This window comes from Leptinotarsa decemlineata, unplaced genomic scaffold (assembly GCF_025532065.1).
Source record: "Leptinotarsa decemlineata unplaced genomic scaffold, Ldec_3_MD MMD2_tig00000199_RagTag_RagTag, whole genome shotgun sequence".
NCBI lineage: Eukaryota > Metazoa > Arthropoda > Insecta > Coleoptera > Chrysomelidae > Leptinotarsa > Leptinotarsa decemlineata.
The window spans coordinates 7,691,627-7,719,025 of NW_027412544.1; the positions used below are offsets into that span (position 1 = coordinate 7,691,627).

At 34.0% G+C, this 27,399-nt stretch overlaps 2 protein-coding genes across 3 annotated transcripts in view; both read right to left on the reverse strand.

The window, feature by feature from the left end:
* LOC111503497 (sulfotransferase 1E1) overlaps positions 1-10,461 on the reverse strand; it is a 33,745-nt gene extending 23,284 nt beyond the window's left edge. The window contains exons 1-3 of one of the 2 annotated variants that reach the window (XM_074172877.1): positions 8,769-8,966; positions 8,596-8,718; positions 1,333-1,432 (exon numbers count right to left, since the gene is read on the reverse strand). In XM_074172877.1, the coding sequence (XP_074028978.1) occupies positions 1,333-1,432; positions 8,596-8,718; positions 8,769-8,874 (329 nt within the window). In that variant the 5' untranslated portion in view covers positions 8,875-8,966. Of the gene's footprint in view, positions 1-1,332; positions 1,433-8,595; positions 8,719-8,768; positions 8,967-10,358 lie in introns of those variants that run through there. The other variant, XM_074172878.1, reaches the window with a different exon arrangement.
* Positions 10,462-12,909: 2,448 nt separating this feature from the next.
* The window catches only part of LOC111503494 (uncharacterized), a 106,352-nt gene continuing 91,862 nt past the window's right edge, over positions 12,910-27,399 (reverse strand). The window contains exons 6-10 of the mRNA XM_074172876.1: positions 21,741-21,878; positions 21,554-21,682; positions 20,194-20,337; positions 16,175-16,405; positions 12,910-13,266 (exon numbers count right to left, since the gene is read on the reverse strand). Of these exons, the coding sequence (XP_074028977.1) occupies positions 13,213-13,266; positions 16,175-16,405; positions 20,194-20,337; positions 21,554-21,682; positions 21,741-21,878 (696 nt within the window). The 3' untranslated portion in view covers positions 12,910-13,212. The remainder of the gene's footprint in view (positions 13,267-16,174; positions 16,406-20,193; positions 20,338-21,553; positions 21,683-21,740; positions 21,879-27,399) is intronic.

The window sequence follows — 27,399 nt, forward strand, 5'->3', positions numbered from 1 at the left end:
TGGATCTGAGACTTTTGAAAAACACAATATGTTACATGTAAATATAAATTACATGTATGTTCTGTTTAAAATATGTTTTTCCGTTAACCATCTGTCGCACCCCTACGAACAACAACCCTCAGAAGTCGAAACTTGTGCGAGCTAAGGATTAATGAGGTCTTACCTTTTAACGTGTTATTCCTAACACGAATGCACTGAATATGTCTCTGTCGATCCCATAAATCGCGTCTTTCTAAGGGGAGATAGTATGAGCCATAACTTATTCAGGCTTGTCCTTCAAGGACAATTGAGTTCACCAGAGTATTTTTGTTTCAACCTAGCACCACTGATGATCTCAATGACGGATCGAAACAGCGCTGTCTAGTATGGAATCATTAATGCATTGTTTTTGGGCTCTGTTTATCAACTAGTTGGCTTTCAGTGAAAGCTGCAGTGAAAGACAGGACGATATCATCGGGGAGATATCATCGCTCTCACTTTCTCGGGCATGCACCATCATTGATGCTGTATTTATAACAAGTTATTCATTTCTTTACCTCAAAAGTTTCGTAATAATGAACAAGTTGGCAACACCTTGAAAATGTGTTGGTAACATATTGTTATCTATATTTACCTTTTAAGAATCATTTCAAGATAATTTTGTCAAAATTTCCACAATTGCTTCGATAATCTTATGAATTAACTAGTATTGTTCAAGTTTTACACAATCATTTGAGTAATGTATACTTTTTCTAATCTTTTCTCAAACTTTCTTCAATAACATCTCCATAAGTCACTTTCAATTGGTGTTCACTTGACAATTTTGTTAAAATAAGTGATGAAAAGGATGTGATTCGAAACATCTGATAGAATTTCTACATTTGATTCACTTGTGTTCAGCATTAGAGATGAAAACATTTGAACAAACTGGAGTGCCTAAATCAATCACAAATCTACATACCATTTCTTGGAGAAAAATTAGCAACAAAGGAATTCAAATTTGAATTTCTATGAAACCTCAATGGGTCGAAAAGACTTTTCAATTGTTTTTTTGTTTCTTGCACTTTCATGAATTTGAAGAATTTCACCAGTTTGCCAGTTTCTACGATTTTGTATTTCTGATTACTATGTGAAAAGCAGTATATCTGTGTGAAAGAATGTGAGATGGTGTTATTATTTGGATAAAATACTGGCCAGGCTAGTGATCACACGTTAAAAATAAGACCACATTATTCCTTCGTTCTTTGAAGTTCCTACTATTACGTGACATTGTTAACTTCCGATTTGATAGTACGCATTTTTATTGTCTCTATTCTCACTTCTAATATTTGAAAATATTTGAACCATGCTTACTCTAAATGTCGAAACCTGAAATCAATAACTTCTTCAGCAGCCTTCTGGAAATCCAAATTATTAGCAATCAGCCATATCATTTCCGCATGGAGAGTTGTCCCTGAAAATTATCACCATTGAACTATTTTAAATGAAAGACAGTATCCATATCATTTTTGTTGACCCATAAGAAATGTACAATTCATGAAGTGACAAAAAATTCATAGTCAATCAAATTGAAGCATTTCTGATCACAAAATTAATCAATGAAATTAACATTAGTATAACTAATGATGTATATTTCGTAGATTATAATTTCCTTTATATTAAAGATTGCCCGATCATAATAATAATAATTATCATCTTTATTTTCTGTCAGACATATATAATACATGTATAGGAATAGTCCTTTTTCATACATATAATCGTAAGCTCACACACAATAGATGTACATATATGTGTATATAAATTAATACATATAAATGATTATAAAAATAAGGATATATAAAAACAGATCAAATACAAAATAAGTAAAAGGTATCGAACAATCGCATAAATACTTTTACAAACGTCATAGATTAAAAAAAAACTCGCCCAAATTATACAAACTTCTTTGTATTAAAAGTCGTTTCAGCTTTCTACTGAACATATTTTGGCAGCTTATTGAAAATAATTTTCCCCATCACAGATGGCGAGTCTGATGAAATTTTGTACTTACAGTACGGAATATGAAAATTAGATTTTTGCCTCGTATTCACATTATGGACAATTGAGTTCCGCAAGAACATCTTTATTCTTGAAAATATGTAGAGACAATTCAGAATTATAAAGACTTACAACTCTAAACTGCCTGAATAAACTTCTACAAGAAAAAGTACTGTTAACTCCAGCTACTATTCGCAAAATCCGTTTCTGTATTATGAATACTTCAGATGTCAATGTAGAGTTTGTTACACCACATGCATATGCCATATCCCAGCCTGGATGCAACCTAGAAGTGATATAAAGAAAGTAGGTAGTTGTTGTTCCGTCAAGAAATTCCTTATATTTCTGAATAGATAACACAAGGAATTTATTTTACTAATTAGGAGTTCACAGTATTTTCTCCAATTCAGGCATGAATCCATAGTGATACCGAAAAATTCAGTTTATTCTGAACTCTCGAGTATTATGTTGCCTATTTTGATTCGGATATTAGAGGATTGTTTTTGGCGATTGTGGAATCTCATCAGTTGAGTTTTACCGGCGTTGAGAAATGTAGAATTCATTCCACAACAAATGGCAATTTTCTGTAGCACACTTTTACATTTGAAGCTAAACCTTCTTCTGACTCGCCGGACACGATCAGGAAAGTATCATTCGCATACATCGTCACAAAATTATCTCTCATGACTGTGCCCATTTCATTTGTGTACATCAAAAACAGTACTGAACCTAATACCGATTCTTATGGCACATCCATGGAAATCTCCGCATGATCGGAGTGATGTCTAAGAGTCGTATTTTCATTATTATGTGTTATACTCACATACTGTTGTCTGCTTTCTAAAATCGATTGAATCCAATCATATGCTAGCCCTCTTATACAATAAAAACACAATTTCGATAATAGATTTATTCGGTTGTCACAATCGAAGGTCCTGGTTAGGTAGTGAAAAATGCATACAGAATATTCTCCTGCTTCTCCTACATTTTAATACAAAACCTCTTCGATTCATTAATTCAAATAAGTGTATTCAGCTTTTCCAAATCCTTCTATGTAATAGACCAAACGCTCAAAAAAATGAATCTCTGCTGTGTTCGTAGATTCATTCACTCGAAAACTATGTGTTTCTAGTGAGTAAGAATTTTATGTTCACCTAAAAACTTATGAGCCTATCCAAGTAAGAATATTCGAATAATTTTGAAAAATTAGAAGTTATCGTTACTGATCTATAATTTTCAAGTTTTTATCAGTCCTGCTTTTTATATATTGGGAATACCTTCACAATGTTTAATTCTTTGGAAAATGACCCTCTTACAAATGACAGATTGATCAAGTACGTTAGAAGCTGATTATGGTAGGACATTTTTTATGAGGAAAGAAGGAACCTCAACATGACCAGAAGACTGTTTGTTCCTGAGTTTGTTTCTCAATACAGAGAATAGTTCTTCTGAAATAAAAGGTTCAGGAAATATATAATGTTGATAAATATTTATGAGACTCCCTTCGCTTAAATTTTCGTCAGTGATAATATTATTCACTATTTCCTGCGGTGTGTTAATGAAAAAATTATTCAAAAGATTTGAATCATCGATTTTATTTTGTTTAGTATGATTATTTTCTGCATTTTTTTCTATTTGACAGTTCAGATACTTGCCAAGGTGCTTCGTTAGAATTTGATTAACCCGTTATAAAAAATGTTTTTTGTATAATTCACTGTTCATATGAAAGTATTTGTTTCAGAAGAATTTTTCTTTCGTTTAATTCAAAGTTTATATGAAAGTACTTGTTTTCTTCCAGTTTGTGTCGGAAAGTTACTTCTTTGCATGATCTACACATCTATGTATAGAATTACTTTTTTTTAAATGATTGCTTCCTTCCTTTCTTTGGAAGATTCCCACATTTTTTTGGATCAAGATGGAGTAGTAAGATGAATATGTTCGTTGAAAATATTACGATCCACATGATTGAATTTCGGTTATTTGCTTTCCAGGAGATAACACAAACCTCCAAATGTTTTTCAAAGTAATATTTATCTAACTTTTACACTTCAAACCTTCTTTTGAAAATATAGATACACCACCCTGTTCGTGAATGCTTCTGCAATATGCACAACTCAAATTAAATTTATCAATACGCTTTCTTTGGATAAGATGGACTTCAGCACGGGTTTGAGTTAAGCATGAAAATAACGGATCGGGGCCGTTGATTTCAATTTCTAGTTGACATATAGAATTGAAATTCAAACATTTGATAACACAATTTGAGGAGAGAAGGCTTATTCACTGCAGGAATTGAATTCACCCCTTTCCGAAAAAAGTTGCCTATACAAGCACCATCTGGACAAATTTGTGGATTCATGGCCAATTTGAAGTGCCTTTCATTGATTGTCGCCTTGAAGGATGAATATACACTTGGAAAGGAAGTGAGTCCATAAACTTAAACTCCTGGAAACGTGGAAGTCAATAAAAGTTTGAGCTCTTCAGAACATGTTCCTTTATATCTACCCTAGAGACATGCAGGTGCACATTTTAAGGGACACCTTTGATATTTTATTCTTTATTGTTACCAACAATTACTTTTCTATGTTTATCACGCTTAAATTTACTGCATGCCACTGATTTTCTTGACTTGTGCCACTAACGCTATTCTGAGTAACACTACCATTACCTTGCTCTTTCGAATTCGGAATGGTATTTATAGTATAACCCAAGTTGAATATTTAATTATATTTTATTCTGGTACGTACATCAAGTAATTCGGTTCCTAAGTGTTTCCTATTTGTTTTGTAAATTCCTTCTATCTTACTGCCTGATGATTCAGGCTGAAAGTCTTGTTTATCTGACTTCTTATAACAAACATGTTTTGCACTGGTCGACGATATCTCTTCAGACTTTTTATCTACATATTTATCATTCAGCTCATTCAGGAGGCCGGTTTGGGTATTTGATTATTCGGATTTTACTGCGAAATTCTTCGATTATCACTTCCTTCTGTTTCAGCATATAACTTACTATATGTGCATCCAATTTCTTCTCATTTTGGGTGTGTTTTCTCCAAAGCGTCGTAAAACTCATTACCTGCTTCCACAATAGGGACGCTTTCACAACAGATAACATACTTTTTTCTTCAAAGGTTCTTACACTTGAGCTATTTTTTTCGCAGCTCACACTTCATACATTCAATATCGTTGATTACCTTTGATTTGCACTTTTTACGTGATGGGCACTCGAAACTATATCCATACTCGACCATTTCACTCAGCACGTTTCGTGAAATTCGGAGTTTTTCACGAAACAGGCAGCATTTCACAGTTCAAAATTCAGAATAACAAATTGAATTTGATTGATAATACACTATGTTCATTATTGCAAATCGCTACCAGCCCATTATCCCACATCTAACATTAGTTAAAGTAGGAATCACACGTTAAAAGGTAAGACCTCGTTTCTCAACTTCTGAGAGTTGTCGTTCGTATGGGGGCCACAGCTGATCAACAGAAAAACAGATTTCAAGAAAGATTTTTTTATAAGCAAATTATAAGGACAAACGATATTTTCATGAGCATAAATTATTCACTGTAGCTGTTTATTGTCGAAGAGACTGAGGACTGGCAAGTTCATCGAATTGAAATGTTAAACACCAAAAAGTTGGTGTTAAACACCAAAAAGTTGGTGAGAAATTCAAATACCTCTTCTAATGAACTCTAAGTATATTATTAGCAGTTTTACAAGAAATAAATAATCCACGAGAACCATCATGTAGGAATAAATAAACCACGAACCCCATCATGTGCACCATATTGATGTCTACAACAGAAAACAGTTTTGTTTCTCAGGCTTATCATTTGAGAACAGTCGAATCCACCATACATTCCTGGTTCAGCTGAGAAAGAATACTAGGTTATTGGACTTTGTCATCCAATACTTCTCTCAATGCTAGCAAAAAGATCGTGTTTGTATCCCTACAGTTTTGTTCTAATTGTTTTCATGAGAAAACACTAAGCATTGTAAGGTCTGGGGACTATAAAGGCCATCCGTCGTGTATCGATACATCTTCAAATAAGTTGAATCTGTCTTTTGAGAAACCTCACTGAAACACAAACTGAAACTTCAAGGAAAACCAAAAAAGTGTTTGAAGACGGCCAAATTATAATAAAAAGAACATTCTATCAGTACCTGATTTGTTTTCTTGAAGTGATAATTGGATGCTTGGCAGTTGCTTTTCATAATAAATTTTGCATAATAAATAATTATAAGATGATTAGAAAAGGTGGACACATTCTTCACTCATCTCTTGCAACACCACTTTGATTCAATAGATACTCTAAACATATATCAATTTCATGATAATTTAGTTCCGAAATCATGTGATATTGTTGTCAATGTCACATTTAATAACTTTATGCATGATTTTCTTTGGTTTTCAAAGTCTTTGTTTTCTGGAAAAACTATGAAAGATTGATTTTTTCTATGAAAAAAAATCATATGAACTAAGGACAAGAGGACAGAGATGAAAATTCAAATAAAATCATAAAGTACTGAAGAGGGGCATCACTAGCGAACATTTTTCTTGAAAACTAATCTCAAGATGAAGCAAGCATCAGTAAATCGGATAACAAAGCGGAAATACTTTGTTATGTTATAAGTAATGTCAATAAAGTAAAAGAGAATTGTGAATCTGAGAGAATATTGAAAATTGATTCTAATAACGGGGTCCTGAACTTACTAAAAAAGTGGTCTCGATATTTGGACGATATTTATCAACAGTGAAAACTGACAAAATGAATGAACATTTCGATCAACAGTTTTCCACACAATATAAGTACCACAGATGTATGCATTTCCGAATCGATGTTTCTTGATATGTCGTTATCATAGGGTAAATTTTTCTCTCGCCTTAAATTAGCCTCTATAACGTTCATTGTTGAAAAAGGTGATCCTAGTAGTACTAAGAAAACAAGTAATATCCTATAGAATCACAGGTTCCATGTGACAGTCAACATAGGTTATGTATGTTTGAAAGTGGTTGACAATATTTCATTTATAATTTTACTAGTTCTATTAAAGAACAAATGAAATCAAAATGAATAGCTGAAATATCAAATAAATATAGGCAATGAAGCATAAAATTTAAATACAATAAAACGAATGAAATGAAATAATCAAGATGAAAATGACCACAGACTAAAAAAATAAAAAATATAATGAATAAACTGAAACATTTCAAAACCAAAATACTTCACGATGTTTCGATTGTAAGTATCGACAGTCGTCTCCAAGAGATGACTATTTATTAATCGAGCGCTTTTACCCTCTTTCCTCTCTCCACTTCACCAGTTCAGCGGCAGTTGACCGTTTGCAGGAAGTTGATCGTTTTCCGCTTGATTACAGGTTTCCACATATTGCTTATTTCTACGCTATATAGGCTGAATGCGTCTTTGGACAACATATATGCAGCTTCTTTCAACTTCCTCTTGAACCAGTGTTCACCTCTGTGGATTATCTCAGCTTGAGATCACTTGATGTTATGTTGATGAGTCCAAATAACATGCTCCGCTATTTCCGATTTACAACTATATAGGAAAAACCAGCACGATAGAATTTATGCAATATACCAGGAAAAACTGAATCACTTGAGAGCCGGGTTGAAGCAAAACCTTCGAAACATGAGGATACAAAAAAGCCGATTGAAAAGCAAATACCACCCCAAGCTCCATGTTGAGAAGTATATGCCTAAAAAAAATTACGGAAGAGGTTACTGAAAAAACAGAAAAGTTCATGAAGCCACCTGAGGATGAAGCTCTTCAAAGAAGAATTTACTATGTTCCGACGGATGAATAACTTCCACTAGAGATGGAAAACCCGCAGATACTGAAGGAAAAAAAACCCGCCTGAAAAAGCTAGAGCTTTCGACTCGGTTAATAACTCTTTGAAGGGCAAAAAACAAAGTAGTCGTGATCCAACATCAGACAATTTCGATCCGCCAAGGTCTCATAGTGATGCTAGATTAAACCACGAAAGTAAGGTTGGAGTCATCTGTCCTTGAAAAACAAGCATGATTAATAAAAAGCGATGACATCTTCCCTTATTACAAAGATACCATTTATTGGGTCGACAGAAGACTTGATCCACCAATATCAAAGATAAACGGGGTTTCCCAAGACAGATTTGTCATCGATCGCCGCCATAGATGAAAACAAAGCATTCATAATCAATTTTCTGACATCCTTTTCGATAGACATCGTATACAAGAAAGAGATAGCTTTCTTTTTCTTCTCGGGCTTTTATCGACCAATGTCTCGTCTAAAATGTCTAAAATGGCCGAATTGGTTTTTTTTCCATTGTAAATTTTGCGAAAAGTTTCATGCTACCGAAGACTAAATATTCAGCAGTTCAGAGTGTAATTCTCGAAAGACTGAGGATGAATGTCCCTTTCAATCTGAATAAATTGATCAAATTTATCCACAATTATTGACAGTTAGTTGAAATCAGGTAGTAGTCTATTTTTAAATAGAAGATTACCTCTTACAGCATGTAACTATCTTCAGTTTCAAGTATTATCATGAACTCTGTGATTACCTGATCTGTGATAACCCATCAACCATACATCATCTGGTCTTGCTTCAAAATTGTATATGTCTAAACCACATTCTCTGTAACTGGGATGTAAAAAATATTTTTTAGGTCCAACCAAAATTCCACCTACGAATTTGATGTCTTTTTTTCTGTTCTAAAAGTATGCAAAAACTTACGAAATTGTGGAAGATCCGGAATTCCTGTTTGAACATACACTTCATTCTCAATATCTTTCACTTCAAATGGAAGTTCTTTGAAAGTTTTCCTATTTTTCGCCATCATAACTCATAAACTGAATGGAATTCAAGCAAAGACTCATTGTGTATATCCACCGAGTAAACAATGGTTAATTCCCTCTTATCAGTATTTACCATCCATTTGTCAGGTATTTAAAACTAAAATACATTGTTATTTTTCAACTGTCAGGGTTTAGGGACTAGGTACTGAGATCTGTACAAATATACTATAGACTGTATGTATAAATTTGTCCAAAATATATTTCAGTTCACGTTCTGTTTTATCTATAATATGTATCTAGATTGATTTCGATCTCAAATAAAGATATATTGAAATTCACTGTCAGCCAAAATTTTTTTTTCGTTCTATTCTATCTACACTTCATTTACTTGGTGTTTTTTCCATACACAGAAATCTTCAGAAAATAACAATATATTTTATAATTATGTGTTTTCGAGTTTGAAACAGTCGAGGCCACCTGAACAGTTCAAAAGGCGATTATCAACCTTGAAAATGAGCTAAGCGCTCAAATTTTTACAACAGCGTCTTTAGAACATATAGAAAGTATCGGGTTGCTCAAACAGTCCTGAATCAATCCTATTGTTGATCACTAGAGATTTGGTAACCACCAATATGGAAGTGAAAAAGGAAGTGAACAAAGAGCTTACCTAGTCATTGTTTAGGCGGAAATCTCAAGATCTTCAAAACACCTTTCTGAAGAGAAAATTTGAAGCACATTTAAATTGTACTTTCCTGGGAAAATCTGTGAGATTGAATCCACGTACCCGATTTCTTCACAAAACTTCAGACAAAAGACATTTAATTTCCCATTCACAAGTCTGGGTTTGAATGGTATTCATATTCATAAATTTATTCTTCTTTGAATTACAACATAAGTTGTTCCTTAACTGAGGCATAACTAACCGAACGTCTTCAGTAATTCAATTTGCAGAACATAACGAATTTGAAAGTTAGGTATAAAAAACTTTCCCACCTTCTTGAGGATACAAAAAATGTATACTTATGATACAATTTTATTGCACAAATACTTTTTATGGTGACAGGTGACATCATTTGATGTTGGGTAGTGGTCGTTTATCCTTTTCTAATAAACATTCCCGAAGTACTCAATTCCATAATACTCTATCTATATCGATTCAAGTCATTTTTCTGAAAGATGTATAGTGTGGAATTATTGACAATCTCAGTGTATTTGTAACAAGCTTAGTGGGTCAGATATTCTTTGACAAGCCTTATTAGGTCTCTCTCTCTCTCTCTCTAGTAGTCTCTAACACGAATGATTTTGAAGAGAACATACTAGTTCGAGTATTGGAATTCAACTGATGAAGTGTTCTTTCTTTTTCTGGATTTATGAAGCTTCATATATTGAAATTTACTGCTTTTGGATTCATTCTGCTAAGACCGATTTCGTTGTTGAAGAATGAGATCTTAAGGTGCCAAATGCATGACATATATTTACTCTTACATTAGGAACAACATTGTCAAAACATTGATTAAGTAGGTACTACCTGCACTTATCACCCACATATTCTTCTGAAACACTAATCCATCTGCAGAATAATCACAAAGTGCACTTTTAGAACTCGGTGATCTCAAACTGAGCAATACTGAGAATTATGTGTCAACTATTTTTCATTGAAAAATGTATCAAAAATGTATGACAAATGTATCAACAGACAGAGAAGAAACAATCATTTTATTATCTTTTGATTATAGCAAAGCATTCAACAACATGGATCTACTAAAAATGTATTTTTGTTTGCTTAGCTCCTCTATTATATTTTCAGCGAAAATTCATATGTGTATTGAACTAATTTGTAATATTTTCCAACCTGTGGTATAAATGTAGCACTGAACTTTCAACATGCTACTTAAGTTCAAAATACGTATAATCTACCTATGCAAATAACATGTTTGCATCAATTCGCTAAAAACTATAATCTTTTGCAAATAACATTGAATAACTAGTGGAATTTTTCGAAAGTAATTGGTTGAATTTGTTGTTATGTGTTAGTCAACACAAAGAGAGCGAAAATGGAATTCTGTGTGTACTATTTGTACACATAGTACAAATGTCAAGTCCTCCATTATTATTTCTGGGAAGATCCATTACCGACGGAGGGACATTGCTAATAATGTAATACTTGAAACTGGTGAATCTTCATTGAATGTTGAATCACAAATGGATTCTGATCTCAAATCGAAGGGACCCAACCAAATTCCCATGATTTGTTTAGCGAATAACATAGTTATATAATACCATTCACTGGAAAATGTTTGTGATTCAATTATTGGGATATACCTACTCTAGTGCCCCTGACTCAATTCAGCTGCATTTTCAATTTGAAATTTTGAAAATATCAATTAAGTGGGATGCAGATACTTTTCATTATTTTGAACCATAAAGTTGCACACACCTCATCAACCGCTTACCCTTCTGCAGAATATTCTTCACATATAAAAAGCTCCGCCTCTAAGCATACCCTGAGGCTGACAGCCTAAACATCGCACGCAACCTTGATAGCATAAAACTAGAAGAAATACTGGGGATTGTCCCTTTTTTATAGATACTTTCACAAACTGAAGTGTGAGGAAATCTGCAACTGTTCATATTCCTTTGAAGTTTGATTCATTATACTTGGAACTACACTTTTTACGAACTCTGACTTTTGGAGAATTGTGAAACTTTCTAAGCCGCTTATTTACACAGTAATCGATTTCAGAGCGTTTTAAAGACTAACATGCATTGCTTGAACATCCCCGTAATAAAGAATACATTTTCACTGAAGATATAGTAAAAATGTACAGAGAAATCTCCAACAACTTTGATCTCATTACGGTCTCATGAGCATATAATGCATTAATTAAATATGATTTCTTTAGTAGGCTAATCATTCTTTTTTTATTGCTGTTTGGAATGCATCTGACTTGACCATTTTTCATGTCTACGAAAGACTTTGTAGCCTCCCGAACTCATTGAGATTGCCTTCTTTTTCATGACTTCCATTTCAACAATCTTATTTTCTGTGATACTTTGTACAAATTCTTGTTGGATGTTTGTCATATACATAATTTGGGTTGTCAAATTGCTAGTCTCTTGTGGAAAAGTGTCCCAGATTTGAATGAAATATGGCAAGCTGTCTGTGTCCTTTAGTTACATTGCTTGCAGCGGAGTTCTTCATTTTACCGTCCTATATTTTGTTTAAGTGTACGTTAAGTTGGCAGTGTCTAGTGACTAGCACTCAATTATTCTGAGACGATCCCTGTAGTGTTGAAAAGGCTTATCCATTTTCCTTTACAGGTACTAATTCCCGGAAAACTATAATTCTTATAGACCTTTATTCTGATCTGGTTCGTTACCAATGGTTTTGTTTTCCCCACAACTGGTTCAGAGCCTATATCAATCTGCCAGTCCCATCTGCCAGTTCTTCTATATCTCGGCATTTCTGGATCAGTCTAGATGCATATGTTATATGGTTTTAAACATTCTCACAAGATGTGAAGAAGGAAGATGTGAGAATGTCTCCAAGGCTGCTGTTGATGAGGTTGTAATTGCACTCGTTATTCTTGAAGAAACAAGTCTTTCTAGCCTGATAAGTCTGCTGAGAGTGGTCGTCTCCGATGACTGTTCATTGATGACCAGTCATCGGATATATTAATTCAGGATGTATAAATCTCTGACGGAGGATGAAATTCCAAAAATCCACGGCCTTCAAACCCGGAAAATAGTGAGTTTTTTCTATATTATTTTCGTATAATAAATATTTCTAACACTTCAAAAAATATCTTAATAATTTTTTTAGAACAGTCAAACACTGAATTCCAAATTTTTGAATGAAGTTCATCCTTATATGAAAACTACCTCCTTTTTGGATGAAATCCATATGCAGTTGTGAAAAAAATTATTCTCGCCTTGACCTTTCAGACTTTTTCTTCGATATTCTACTCTAACTTGTTCAACAGACTTAATAGGATATATATTTAATATCCTCATATCATATTCCAAAAGTTCATATAGATGAATACCGTTATTAAACAGGTGTAATAAATCTAAGAATATCTTACTCATACAAAACTAAATCACATTTATTTCAAATTCTATTAGAGAGCTGCAGAATCAACATATAGGTATCAATAATTTTTCAAACCAGGTCGAAAACTCAAAATATTACATCGTTCAAGACAAAATGAAACCAATATAATATTTACAAAAGTACAGCTATCGATACATATCGGAATTTTAAATTTGTTCTTCGATTATCACCACAATATATACTACAGAAATATACATTACAAATTTCACTAGGTATGTATCACAAACATTTCAAACACTACACTTTAAAATATACATTAGAATGGACTTCAAAAGGATTCAAATCCTCCGCCTGAGAGTTTTGTTGCATATAGGCTGACAACCTGAAAAAAAAAAAATTAATTTCATTGTGATGAAGTGTGAAAAAATTACAACATTGATTAATGGTTGTATCATACACCTACATATATAATCTAAAAACATATGCAGAATTTTGGTCATACTAACAAAGGTTACATTCAATTCTTTATGAAATGTAGCACTCATTCGATAAATGAATAAATAAGTTTTTGAAAACTGCTGATATTGTGCAGAAATACTATACTTGCTGCAAGGCCAAAATGCTATCATTATTGTCGACTCCGACGATGCTTCGTGAGAGAAAAAGACATTTTTAGTGTAATTTTCATTTTCATAGATATATGTCTCGGAATATTATTGTTATTGTGTGAAAGCTACTTTCTTTTTTATACAAGTATAATATGAGTTTATGCAACTGAGATCTTCAACTTCTTGATAATCTTGTTGAAAGGAGTTCTTAGTGATAAAATCCGTGTTCCACGAAATAATATTAAATTTTTATTCTCTTTATGAAAGCAATAGAACTTTATGAAAGCAAATAGAACCCACTAATGAAAACGTGAGGAGAATTGAATAAAACCCATGTTAGTTACCAAGTAACTACTGTTTATTTTTGATTTCTTCCACGAAAATAAATTTGAGATATTGTTATTCACTGTCATGCATTAGGTATTCAATTATATCAGGTTTCCAACTAGCCTTTATATTTTTTCTGAGATTGGTCCTTTTGAAATGTGAATAAAAGAATCAGTTAAAAAATATCTGCACTGAAAGTTTTTATTGTTTCAACAAGTACAAAAAAAGATTGAACAAATATTAACAATAGAAGGCTATAAAAATCTTCTTCTGTCGTCTGTCTTCTTCTGTCTGTTGGTTAAATATTTGTGTAAAAATCTTCACACTCTGTTGGGACATTTTTTTTGAGCTTTCTCATGTCTTTGATTTTCAAGGGATTGATTGGTACTAGTGATAAGCGAGTCGAAAAGTTTTCTATAGTAGTAATACTAGAACAACGACCTTTTATTTATGACAAGGCATACCGTGAAGAAGTGGCAAGAACTTCTCAGGGTTCATTAGAATTAAAATTCGATTATGAAAAACTGGACACACTGAAGGAAACTTTGTCCTCCTTATTCACTTTTTCACATAGCACCTTCCTGACAGTGGCCTTGAAGTTAACCTTTGACAACTTTTGAAGTCTATGATATCGACATATGTGACACTTTTCACGAAAAAATAATGCTTTTTCCTACTGAAGTTTATTGAATCTATATTATTGTTTATGAGTAAATAAACGAACAATTATTGTAAACTTTCACGGCTGGAGATAACTGTGTGAAAGCTATTTTCCAGGTTTTTTGGCAGTGGCCTGCAGGTTTTTATGCTTGACGTTTCGTCTAGTACTGTGGTAGACAGGCGATGTGGTAACTGTCGCAGTGCCCGAGATGGTGCTTGAGTTACTGTTTCCCTCGTTTCGACCGCATCAACTGGGGTGCTGGTATTTGACTGTGGATTTTATGTAAGAGAAGCCAAGCCACGCTCACTAATGATTACATAAACCTATGCTGTTTCCGTCGAAACGACGGAAACAGCATAGGTCTCATTCCAAATTCACTCAAAATATAAGGTATCAATGCAGTGATCCCCAAAGTAGATGTCAATCAGAACATTTTTCTTGAAACTTTTGAGTTGTTTCAAGTATATTTACTCTCATTTGACCATTATATTAATTGTAAGTGTAAGAATATTTCGACCCAGATATACCCTGGTGAATGCTGAGATGCACTTTTATTTTAGAAAATGTTTTAGACCTAGCGGAGTAGTTCGGACGTTGCCGCAAGATGGTGCCAATAATCAATACTTCTATTGATTCGTCATCAATCGATCCTTGATAAATTATATTGCGAATACTATTACTTATTCTTCATCAGGAACAGATTAGTGTTGTTCACTATGTGAAGTATTGGGTGAAATGAGGCAATATTGCTTTTCATATTGGTGTTTCAAAAGTGATGATTCAAGTATAACGTTGTATAAGGTACCTAAGGTAAGGACAATTTGAAAAATATTCTAGAAACAAAATGAACCATAGACATAAAAGAAAAATGTACATTTCAATATTGATGAAATTCAAGTTGTCAATCGAAATATAAGAACAAAAGGTGCATATAATTTCTTAAAACATGAAACGTCATTTTTGTCTCACTATGGATCGATCTATATAGGCCAATTTATAATGATAATAATAATAATTGCTTTTATTGATTCTACAGAGAAATCGAAACATGAGCAGACCTTGCTCTTCCATCCCTATGATGTAGATAGGTGCATTTTGTTCTTTCCCATATAATGTATTTCAGATTGAGTCATTCACGCAAAAAGTTATTTGCCATCTCTCTTCGACATATTTTTATCGAGCAGAGAAAGCGTATCACTGTAGGCAGGATGGACAAATCCGGAATAAACTAATGCAAACGAAGCGCACTTAATATCACGAGAAAGGATCTACAGATATAACATTACTTGCAAAATATTTTCATTACTATTCAATAGACTATCAGTAATGCAAACGTGTTCACTCACATTTGCACAACGCACAACGGTTCACAACGCACACAAAATGACACCATCAATAGTTTTAGATTCTTACAGATCAACAAAAGTAATTCAGATAAATCTGTGAACTTTCATGTGTTTGCATGCATAATCTAAAATAATATATTATGTCAGTGTAATAACAATTCACATCTACCTCTCAATTTACATCATCACGTTGTAGAATTCACAGTACTTTATTGTCACACGAACAGTGATATTAATGGTTTTTAAGCGGTCCATGAAAATGAAATCAAGTAAGCCAGCCACATTGGTCGATAGATTTACATGAAAATTTTACAAGAATTTAGTTTAAAAGTGATAAACCATACCAACCTTATAAATGAACATATACTGTTCTTTTGTCTGCACTGCGCTAGCTCTATCTCTACGTATCCTGTAAACAATTCTTGGAATATCTACAAGGCGTGTTTGCTCAAACTCTCTGATGGCAATATCACATGCTATCACTACTCCTGTCCTTCCTGTTCCAGGGCTGCAATGAACTACTACTGGGTTCACTTCATTAATGGCTGAACCATTCATATTACCGTTGATGACAACGTTCTGAAATGTTGATTGATTACTTGAAAAAATCTGATTTACCAGTAAACAAATAAGTCGAAGGGTCATTACAAAATCAAATTTTAATTTGTATACAACCCACAATTTTTTAAAAAACTCTTCTATGATAGTCGATGTATCCTAATGCACCCAATATTTTGATTGTGAGATCAATTTAATTTGTGAATCGATTTTTTCACAATTTGGTAAGTTTTCGAGGAATCTTTCATAGGCACAGATTACCGACTAATTATTTGTGGAAATTAAAATGTGCTAGTGATAGATTTGTTGTAATCGAATAGTTTGAACATTCAAGTTCTAATTTTTAGAAAATATTTTTTTAGGCGGGTTTGAGTATTTGAAAATTTCATCAACCTTCTGAAATCTTTTGGAGATCTAGAATCATTTGATCGTTTCATTTTCTTCGCCACTTATTCTATAAACTTAAGAAGATTATATTATTACATATCTGATAAGAGTTTTCCAGATGGTTTCTGTGTAGCACTGTTTTAAAATATAAAGCATTAGTATTTGATGTTGACAGAATGAATAAAGTAAGCTAAGGTTAATTAAGCTCCAGGATGTCGAGACAAATAGACGGCCAGCAAATGCAGGTATCTACTGAAGAAATATTCAAATGAAAGCTTTGACGCTACTGAAAGCTAAGGGCAATATTAGTGTCATTTATCAACTTGAGTTTGAAACAGCAGGACTCAGGAAGAAATAGGTACCTAACTAATTGGTATTGTATCCAAGGGGACAAGCTTGTCTTTGCAAAAATTCCACACAAATCAGAATGCAGAACTTCATTCATCGATACAAATAAAGGAATGAACTGAAAGGTAGAATTGAAACTCCTGGTGTAGAATGAATCCATCAAAAACACTGTTACCACACATTGAAACTATAACACTTTTCTTCATGCAGGTTTCACCTACCAAGTTCCTGTCATCAAAGATCAGTCTAGAAACCTCGAAGATAATTGGAGAGATCATTATGTTTCTATCTTCAAATGATTCAATAATATCAGAAACAAAGCTGCACTGACTGTGCTGAAATGTATCCAAGCATTACAAAAACGAGGATCAAAATTGAAAGTGCTATTACTGAAAGTCAAATACATTGATCAGAAGAATGAAGTTGATGTTCATCACTCAAAACATCTTCATTCAACACAACAATTGAAAGAGTATTGCATACACGGCTTTCTATTAGAGAAATATGTCTTTTACTCCAAAAAAAAGTTAAAAAGCGCTTTCCATTGTTTCATACCGATCACCAAGAAACACTGTTGGTCACTCAATAAGTTCGTAAAGGAGAGTGCTGAGATTCTTATGAAAACTAACTTCCCAGGTTCTGTCTTTCCTGGATTGACGAACTGGACGGATGTACCAACAACACTCTCACAATACGACTGGCAATATGCTAGTACAGTTATTGATGAGGACAAAATAAGATGGGCTATATCGGGCTTTTCCCCCTTCAAGTCACCAAGACCTGACGGTATAAGACTAGCCCTACTTCAGTGGGGACTGGACACTCTTATGCCGCACCTGGTTGGAATATTCATTGCCTCTCTAGCTCTGAGGTATATTCCCAGTAAGTGGAGAGAAGTAAGAGTAGTATTTATACCCAAACCAGGTAGGATGGACTACACCCTACCAAAAGCATTCCGATAAATTAGTCTCACATCGTTTTTCTTAAAAACCATGGAGAGGCTATGTGAGCGGTACATAAGAGATGATGTACTTGTTCACAACCCACTTCATCCAAATCAGCATGCTTATACCCCGGGAAGGTCTAAGTGGTTGTCAGAAACGAGAGATCATTGAACAACAAAGAATCCACCCTGGGTATATTCATAGATATCGAGGGAGCGTGTGATAAAACAACTTTTCCAACAATTACCCAGCAACTACACTCCAGGAATGTACCCCTGGTAGTAGGAGAATGGATACTCCAGATGCTCTCTAGTAGAGCAATGAGTATTAATGTAGAAGACATCACAGTGAAAGGACTGGTCATGAGAGGATGTCCACAGGGAGGGGTTTTATCACCCCTTCTCTGGAATATAGTTCTGGATACCCTAATTGATCACCTTAACAAAAATGGATTCTACACAATTGCATATGCAGATGACATAGTTATCTTGCAGACCGGCAAATTTGTAAACACACTGTGCGATAGAACGCAGAATGGGCTCAAATTAATAGAAACATGATGTAAGGAACACTCACTATCGATCAATCCCAAAAAGACTGAGATGGTCCTTTTCACCAGGAAAAGAAGTTTAACGGGCTTTAAACCTCCCGAAATCTTCAAAAGCAAACTAAACTTCTCTGAAGAAGTGAAATACCTTGGTACTCTCCTCGACAAGAAGCTAACATGGAACTCTTATCTACAGAGTAGAGCAAAAAGAGCATACGTGGCTAATGAGTAATGTCGGAGGACAGTGGGACACGCATGGGGTCTTTCACCCCGTGTGGTCACCTGGATCTACAATGCAATAATAAGACATATGTTAACGTATGGAGCCACTGCATGGGGACCGAAAGTTCTACAAGTAACGGCCATCCAAAAATTATATCAAATACAGCGACTGGCTTGTTTAAACATCACAGGAGCCATGAGAACAACACCAACCGCGGCAATGGAATTAATCACGGGTCTGACCCCTCTGGATATGTACGTTAAGGAGGTTGCGTTAATGGCCATGGTACGATTGCGCACGGCTGTAAACCTCGAAGTAGGAATGGGTCAATTGAGGCTGGGCCTATGTCGGGAAGCGCTTACTGCGCAACCTCTGCCGCAGGCAACAAATGATGCAATTGAACCCAGGTTTGTGTTGATAAACCCTATGAAATACAAATTAAGCAGAACTGCAGATGCTACAAATGCAATACGGATTTATACAGACTGCTCAAAAACCAAAGAAAGCTCAGGATGTGAAGTGTACTTCAGGTCACTAAGCCTAAGGATTAAGTGGGGAATGGGAAGAAATACCAGCGTGGTCCAAACAGAACTGGCTGGTATCTCAATCGCCACAAAAGAAATAACCAAGTAAGGAATTTCTGGCAAAAACATAACAAAGCCTCGGTAGATAATAACATTATCCTGAGGTGGGTTAAAGGGTACGATAGGAGTAAAGGTAATCGCATTGCCGACTCTTTAGCCAAGGAAGCGGCTGGACTAAGAATTTTAGGACCCAGTGGCACCCACGGCCTGATGACTTCGACAATTGCGGAACTGGTCAAATGTTACACCCATGCTCAATCCTTAAAGAGATGGGATGGAATAAAAGGATGTAATCTTGCCAGGATCACCTTAGGCGACCCTGGGAAGCTATCGAAGAAATATCTGGCGATGACCAGAAAAAATCTACGCCTTACAGTAGGATTTCTGACTGGCCACTTTCAACTAGGAAAACACCTCCATAATGCAGGATGTGTGAACAGGATGATGAGACTGTCAGGCATATCCTGTGCGAGTGCCCGGAGTTATCGTCGAGTTCTTGGCCTACACCTGCCGATATAGAGGAGATGTCTCCCAGCGACCTGTCCACCTTCCTGGAAAGGACAAGATGGACGATGACTTAGGAGGACAACTCCTCGAGAGGATGTACAATGGGTCACATGTGGCCTAAGTACTGTAGGCTTACACTCAGCCTCCCTACTCTACAGATACAGAGAGAGAGAGAGAAGTTCGTAAAATAATTGGTTCAATATCTGTAAATTCCTGTAGTTAAACGAAAAATCAGTAAACGTAAAAGTACAGTTTTATATAATTTTTACCTTATCAAGTGTTGATGACTTCATGAAACTCCTGGCTTCAATCAAAAATGCAATCATAGAGTTTCCTTCAGATGGAACTCCTTTCTCTGGCCACCCCAAATACCAGAAATGTGTAACTTCTCGCCAACTGTTCGACACCATATTCTGTAACATACAAAATATAATTTCTACCACTCCAGTTCAAAGAAAGTTTTTCGAATATTTCAATAGAAACAATATGGAGACAAAATAATGGAGAGTCAATGGTCGGTATGAAAAAGAAGAAAGATCGTTTTCCAACCAGAAGATGAAAATACTGCTTGAAATATGTCGATAAATGAAGGAAAATAATTTTTCATTCAAATTCTCGAAAATTTCAATAGAAAGTATTTTGTATTTTGAAGAGACTTTAAACTTGATAATCAACACTGGTTTGAGTAATGAATGTAATAAAAATTTTCTACTTCATTGGCAGAATATATGCTCTATGATGTGACATATTTGGACACATATTTGAACACTTAGGAACTGATAGGAGTGGTAGATATAAAAATTAACTGAACTATTTCAATACACACAGAACAGTGATGAAAATTTAGATAGTTATCAACTAATCGAAGTGTCACCCGTCGCCCCATCATTACTTATCTGGAAGACAAGAAATTGTCTCTTATAATAAACATGGTTTCACAACAATGATCCAGTTATTTTAGCAAAATATTATTCAGCTATTTGACTGTTAATCACAAAAAACTACTTTTCAAGTTACATATTAAGTTATAGAGAATATATTTCAATTAAATCGATTAACCTACAGTATTAGAAATAAATTGCTTCAAGATATCTATTTTGATATCACTTTGCATTGGAAAACTCATTGTGGAAACTCATTAAAATTTTCAGAATTTCTATTAAAAATTTTACGAAATATATTGGATGAACATAAACTTCGAAATATTAACTTTGCTCAATTGGAGATATCGAGTGAATTTTTGGGGTAGAGCCACATATGCAAGTTATCTTGTTGCTCAAAATAGATTTATAAGGACTACACCTGGTGTTTCTCAAAGAACAAGTTTCTAGTTTAGAATTACAACTCTACCGACAATTTAAATTTTTGAACTGTGTATGTACAAAAACGAGGAGGATAAAATGTCTATTGTTTCATAATCTATTCGATATACATATAATATACATATAATATAATAAATGTGTACAATGTACATATTTATTAATTTGTTCAAAACTAGCCAAACATGTAACTTTTGGAAGTAGTATGTAATTTTAAATAGGTTTCATTTACTTCTGTATCAATAGGAAAATTTAAAACAATTAATTCACTGATTCATTAAAATTCAATATCAATTTTGATGATACTCACTTTGAGCTGAAGACTGGAAATAATATATTTATCCTTCACATCTCTTTTTTTCAGAGTAACTTGGAAATCACCAAACAACCTATTGCAGTCTAATATTTCGGAAGGTGGAAGATAATCAAAACATTTTTCCTGAAAAGAATAATTATTTAAAAAAATTTATATCTGCATTTAGGTGTTTTTTTCATACCATTCCATTTTCAAAAAAATGGGTAATCATCAAAATTACTTTTGATTGTTGTTCCCACATCATTCTCCAAAAGTCATCAACGGTGTCCTGTAATGGAGCTTGACATGCAATATAATATCCTTTTGTATTTTTTGGACCCTAGAAAAGATCCTGATTTGAGTTTTTATAAAAACCGGCATGGGGAATAGCAACATTGGTTGATGATAAAAGTTACTATTCATGTTTTTTACAGTTCTACAAAAGAATCTGCATTACAAGTTTATGTGTTCTGATCGAGATAATGAATAAGATATGAACTTTCTGAAAGTCAGTTGTGAAATTAACTGAATAATTTTGTTTTTCAATTCAATCATGCATATGTACTGCCATTTTTTATTAGACACTTGGTATAACTATTTATCAAATTTAATGATTATACTAGACAGGAATATTATCAGTTCAAATTGAGTGAACAGGATAATGAGAACATGATTATAATCAACAATCAGGATATGTTATATAGCTAACAATGGAATAACTAAAAATTTACAATAAATGTAATATCATTGGTGATATATATCCTGATTTGAAAAATTTCAACATGACCTACATTAAAATATCACAGTATATTATATGAAGTATACCATCGATATCATTGATGTATTATAAGTAGACAGAACAGTTTGAACAACATACAACAATTATTGAAAAATGATATTGAAAAAACTCCCACACTATGTCGAAGTTATTTTCCGGACTGGCTGACAGTGATCTGTAGGTTTTCAAGCCTCACGTTTCATCTACAACTGCGAAATACATTATCAAAGGCGATGAGGCAACATAAGTATTGTAAATGTCGTCAAATTAGATACTACCGAATTGATTTGGTTCTCCAAATTAATGAGTGAAATTGAATGACCTGATATGCAAGCAATTATGTGCAGGTGGCCATATTTTATTAGTTTTGATTTATTCCTCCTTTCATTTGAAGTTTCTGTGTTTCTGAAATTACATTGCTTTCCTATATAGTAATGGATAGTCCGATGCTGCCATATGTGATGGAAAGCTGTTTACAAGAAAAGCTTTCCGCCATATTAAAAAGAAAGGCTTTTGTGCCATATGTGAAGAATTTTACCGACGGGACGGGACGTTAAATCGATATTCTGGCCAACTAAAACCATCAGCGAGATGGTTGGTCATCTGAGGATACCGTAGGGCGTTTAGAACACCAGGAATATACCGGATCCTTTGTAGCTGTGAATTAGTCTACATATTCCCGGCCGTGGAAGCTTACACGCTTTGATCAACTCCGACATTGTCTAATTTCTTTTCAATTTGATGATCTTTTCTGTAAAGTGAAAATTTGAACTGTTCAACTGTCAATGAATGTTGAAACGGTGGCCACGTAGCAGGGATGGACGCGGTAACGTCCATCCCTGCGTAATATAAATCGAATGACTATGAATTTCACGAGCGGTTAGACATAAAAAACACTACTAAGTGTTCATAAGTATATTTGCCAACATTTCAATGATTGTTTATCGCCTTCATAAGGGATACAAAATGGATTGAATTATAAGCATTCACATCAAAAACATGTTGTCAGAAAATTTCTGTACCATACAATCCTTTGAGTGTACTCACCTAATTGTTTTGGCGATTAGTGGTGTCATTGAGTCTAATAAATTTGGACTTCTTCATAAAAATCACAAAATAATTTTCATTTGAAAGAATTTGGTATATAATCAAAACCATGAATAATCACTAAGCGACATATGAAATACTCACAACTGAAAATACAAATTGAAAATATATTTGGATATTCGTATGTTTTCGATTCTTTGATTAGCATTGAGTTTCCACAAAAACTATATGTTTATTCTGCGATAAGGGATTGTTTTTTCAATAACATACACATACGGTTTTGGAAGAAACTTAATACTAATCTAAGATTCGAAAACATATAATTTTACAAATATCATAATGTAGTTTCAATGTGTATTTTCAGTTGTGAGTGTTACATGTTTTTCCAAGTGATGATTCACGGTTCTAATTAGGTATTCACCAAATTTTGAGATTTTGTATGGAAAAATATAAATTTATTAGAGACGCTGACACCACTACTACTTGCCAGAACAACTGGAAAAATACACTCTGGGGATAGCATTGCACAGAAGGTTTTTGACATCACATATTTTATGCAAATGCTTATAATTCCACTTATTTTGTAGCACGAAGAAAGGCGATAATCAATCGCCGAAACGTTGTGAACACTGAGTAGTGTTTTTTATGATCAAATGATAGTGAAATTCAAAACCATAACACATCTGGACGTGAAAATGAATCTTATTGTATAAATAAATAAAATTTACATTTTATTATGAAATGAATGATTATATTATATTATTCATTCGCAAAATGGCTGAAAAAATATTGATAGAAAATGCCTTGATTGAAAATATGCCGAAACGTTTGCAATTTTTGGAAAGCTAGGTATGTAGTTCAAGAAATAGGGTGAATGTTCAAATATCGCGGGTTTAAGTACACTCGATTAGGGATTTTTTATATTTTTATGTTGATACACTAGTTTCGAACATAAGTTCATAGTTCCAGCTGTCTAGCATGTTTAGTTTGTTAGTGAGAGGCATAAAAGTTAGAAGTGTTTCGCTTATTCAGCGGGTTTCTGCTACCGAAAAAAAAAAATGGATCAAAGAATTAACAATAAATTTTGAGTAAAAAATGGAATTACCTGATCAAAAACACTTGAAATGTTGACAATCGCATACGGTGATTGTATTATGAGTCAGAAAAATGTTTACAAGTGGTACAATCTTTTCACAGAAGGTCGAGAAGATGTGACGACGCTTGCCCTGGACGCCCCACCATATAGACAACCGATGAAAATGTAGAGAAAGTAAAGGAAATTGTCATTGAGAATCGTCGAATTACTATTATAGAAGTTGCTGAAAATGTCGGCATATCGGTTGCTTCCTGCCATGTGATTTTTTGGTAAATTTTGGGCATGAAGCATGCGGCAGCGAAGTTCGTTCCCAAATTGCTGAATTTTGACAAAAAACAACGTCGCATGAGCATCGCTCGGGAATTAATGAATGACGCCAATGACAATCCAGATTTGCTTAAAAGGGTCATAACTAGTGACGAGTCAATAAAACACCTGTCTACAGAATGCCAAATTGAGATATGTGCAATGTGCTGTGTAATAGATTGTGTGAAAATTGTCATTATAACTGCTTACAGACCTCCTAGTGGTGAATCAGATTTATTCTTTGACTGTTTGTCGCAAGCATTACATATTGCTGAAAAAAGGTCTAAAAACATAATTCTTTGTGGGGATTTCAACACTGACTTACTTTCAAATGATAGGAACGCAAACTTATTAAGAGATTTATTTTCATGTTTTCAGCTGTTCAATAATATGCTAGGTCCAACAAGAGTTTTCACTAATATTAATGGGTATACCAGTAGTACGTGTATTGACTATATGGCAACAACGTTATCTTCAAACGTATATGATTGTCAGCTAATCCAACCAAATATTGCTGATCATCTTTCTCATATCTTGACGTTAAACTTGGATAATGTCGATCACGAGCTCAAAAGTAATCCTAATGCGTATGTATCTCTGAAACGTCAAGTGCACCCCAACAATATCAGTGAAATGAGATGGAGACTGAATAATATACAATGGTTCCCAACTCTTTCCTATCTTACAGTTAAGGAAGGATTCTCCCACTTTTTGGAATCTATTAAATTGGTGTTTTGAAGTCTCCTGTCCAAAGAAAAGTGTCAAAGCGAAAAAGTTAAATAATCGTTGGATAACCAATGATCTTGTCGAAGAGGGAAAATATTTGAGAGAAATGTTCCATGTCTTAACTAGTTTTCAAGTAATTGACTTGCTAAGCATGTCTAATTATAAAAATAGACTTAAAGAGCATAAAAAAACATTAGGCATAGTAAATTAGACTACTTTTCCGCAAAAATTAGTAATGCTACCAATAAAACTAGGGAAACGTGGAATATAATAAACAATCAGCTTGGCAAACGTGGGTTTTCCTGTGCTGAAAGTAACATCAACCTGAAACTTGAATCCAAAACCATTGGGAAGCCCTTAGAAGTAGCTGAAGCATTTGCTGAGCATTTTTCAAAAACCGCTGAATCTCTCATAACTAATCACTTTGGACTAAACTTATCACTGCCTTGCACTACAAGTACTAAGCTTAATATTCTCTATCCATACGAAGACAGTCCGATAACTAAACGTGAGATACATGATACCCTAAAATTAATGAAAAATAAAAAGTCATCAGGCGTTGATGATCTATCTATGAGTACTATTAAGAGCATAATAGATGCTATAATCGACCCACTCACTTATGTTTTCAATCAATCATTCATCCAAGGATATTTTCCTGATGAATTCAAAAAAGCTCTAATTTTACCGTTGTTTAAAAAAGGTAGTAGAGACGAAATAGATAACTACAGACAAATTTCTCGGCTTTGTGAACTTTCCAAACTATATGAGAAATTAGTGGCTAGCAGAATAATCAGCTATCTGGAAAGTAATACCCTGCTATCAAACTGCCAACACGGTTTTAGGAAAAATCATTCTATTGAAACAGCTAGCTATTGTTTTCTCAGTCATATTTATGAAAAACTTGATAAAAATGATTTTATTATCAGTGTGTTTTTTGACCTGTCAAAAGCATTTGACACGGTATCAACTGATTTTGTGTTGACTAAATTAAGTGTGCTTGGTTTGCCTAATAACATAGTACTATGGTTTAAGTCTTACTTGAGTGGTCGTAGCATAATTGTAAAGCAAATAAATTCAATGTCTAATGAACGCGAGGTTAGATTGGGGGTTCCCCAAGGCTCTGTTCTTGGTCCCCTATTGTTTTTAATTTTTGTCAATGATCTGTCGGAATATATGAGTGATTTCTATTTAACTATGTTCGCTGACGACACCACCATTACAGTCGCTGGACCTACTACAGATGATTTGCTAACAAGAGTTAGACTGATTATAGACCAGTTCACAAGCTGGTGTGATCGTAATCGTCTGGTTCTGAATACCTCAAAGTCGGTATCGATGAGATTTTATAATAGAAGTAGGGGTACCATAAGTGAATTAGCTCAGTGCGATAATATCAATATCAATGCAGCAAACGAAGTTAAATTTTTAGGAACAATTTTGGATGAAACATTAAGTTGGGATCAACACCTCGATAGTGTCTATGAAAAACTAAATAAAGCATATTTTGCGATCAAGCAAATGAAAAACTGTGTTGACCAACAAGGTCTATTGGCAATCTATTTCGCTATGGCTTATTCCCATATTTCACTCAATATAATGTCTTGGGGTTCTGGTAGAAATTTCAATAGGATATTTGTAGCACAAAAACGTATTGTAAGATTGATTTTCAATATGGAATATAGAGATAGCTGTAAACCGATATTTGTCAGAATGCAACTAATATCGGCACCATCAATTTATCTGTTCAAATGTGTTAATTTTGCGAGAAAAAATCTGTCCACTTTTGCAACCAATGCATCATCCCACAATCATAACACGCGGCATGGTAGCTTATTGAGAATACCAGCCCACACCACATCTAAATTTAAAAACTCTCCCCAGTATAGTGCTATTACGTTTTATAAT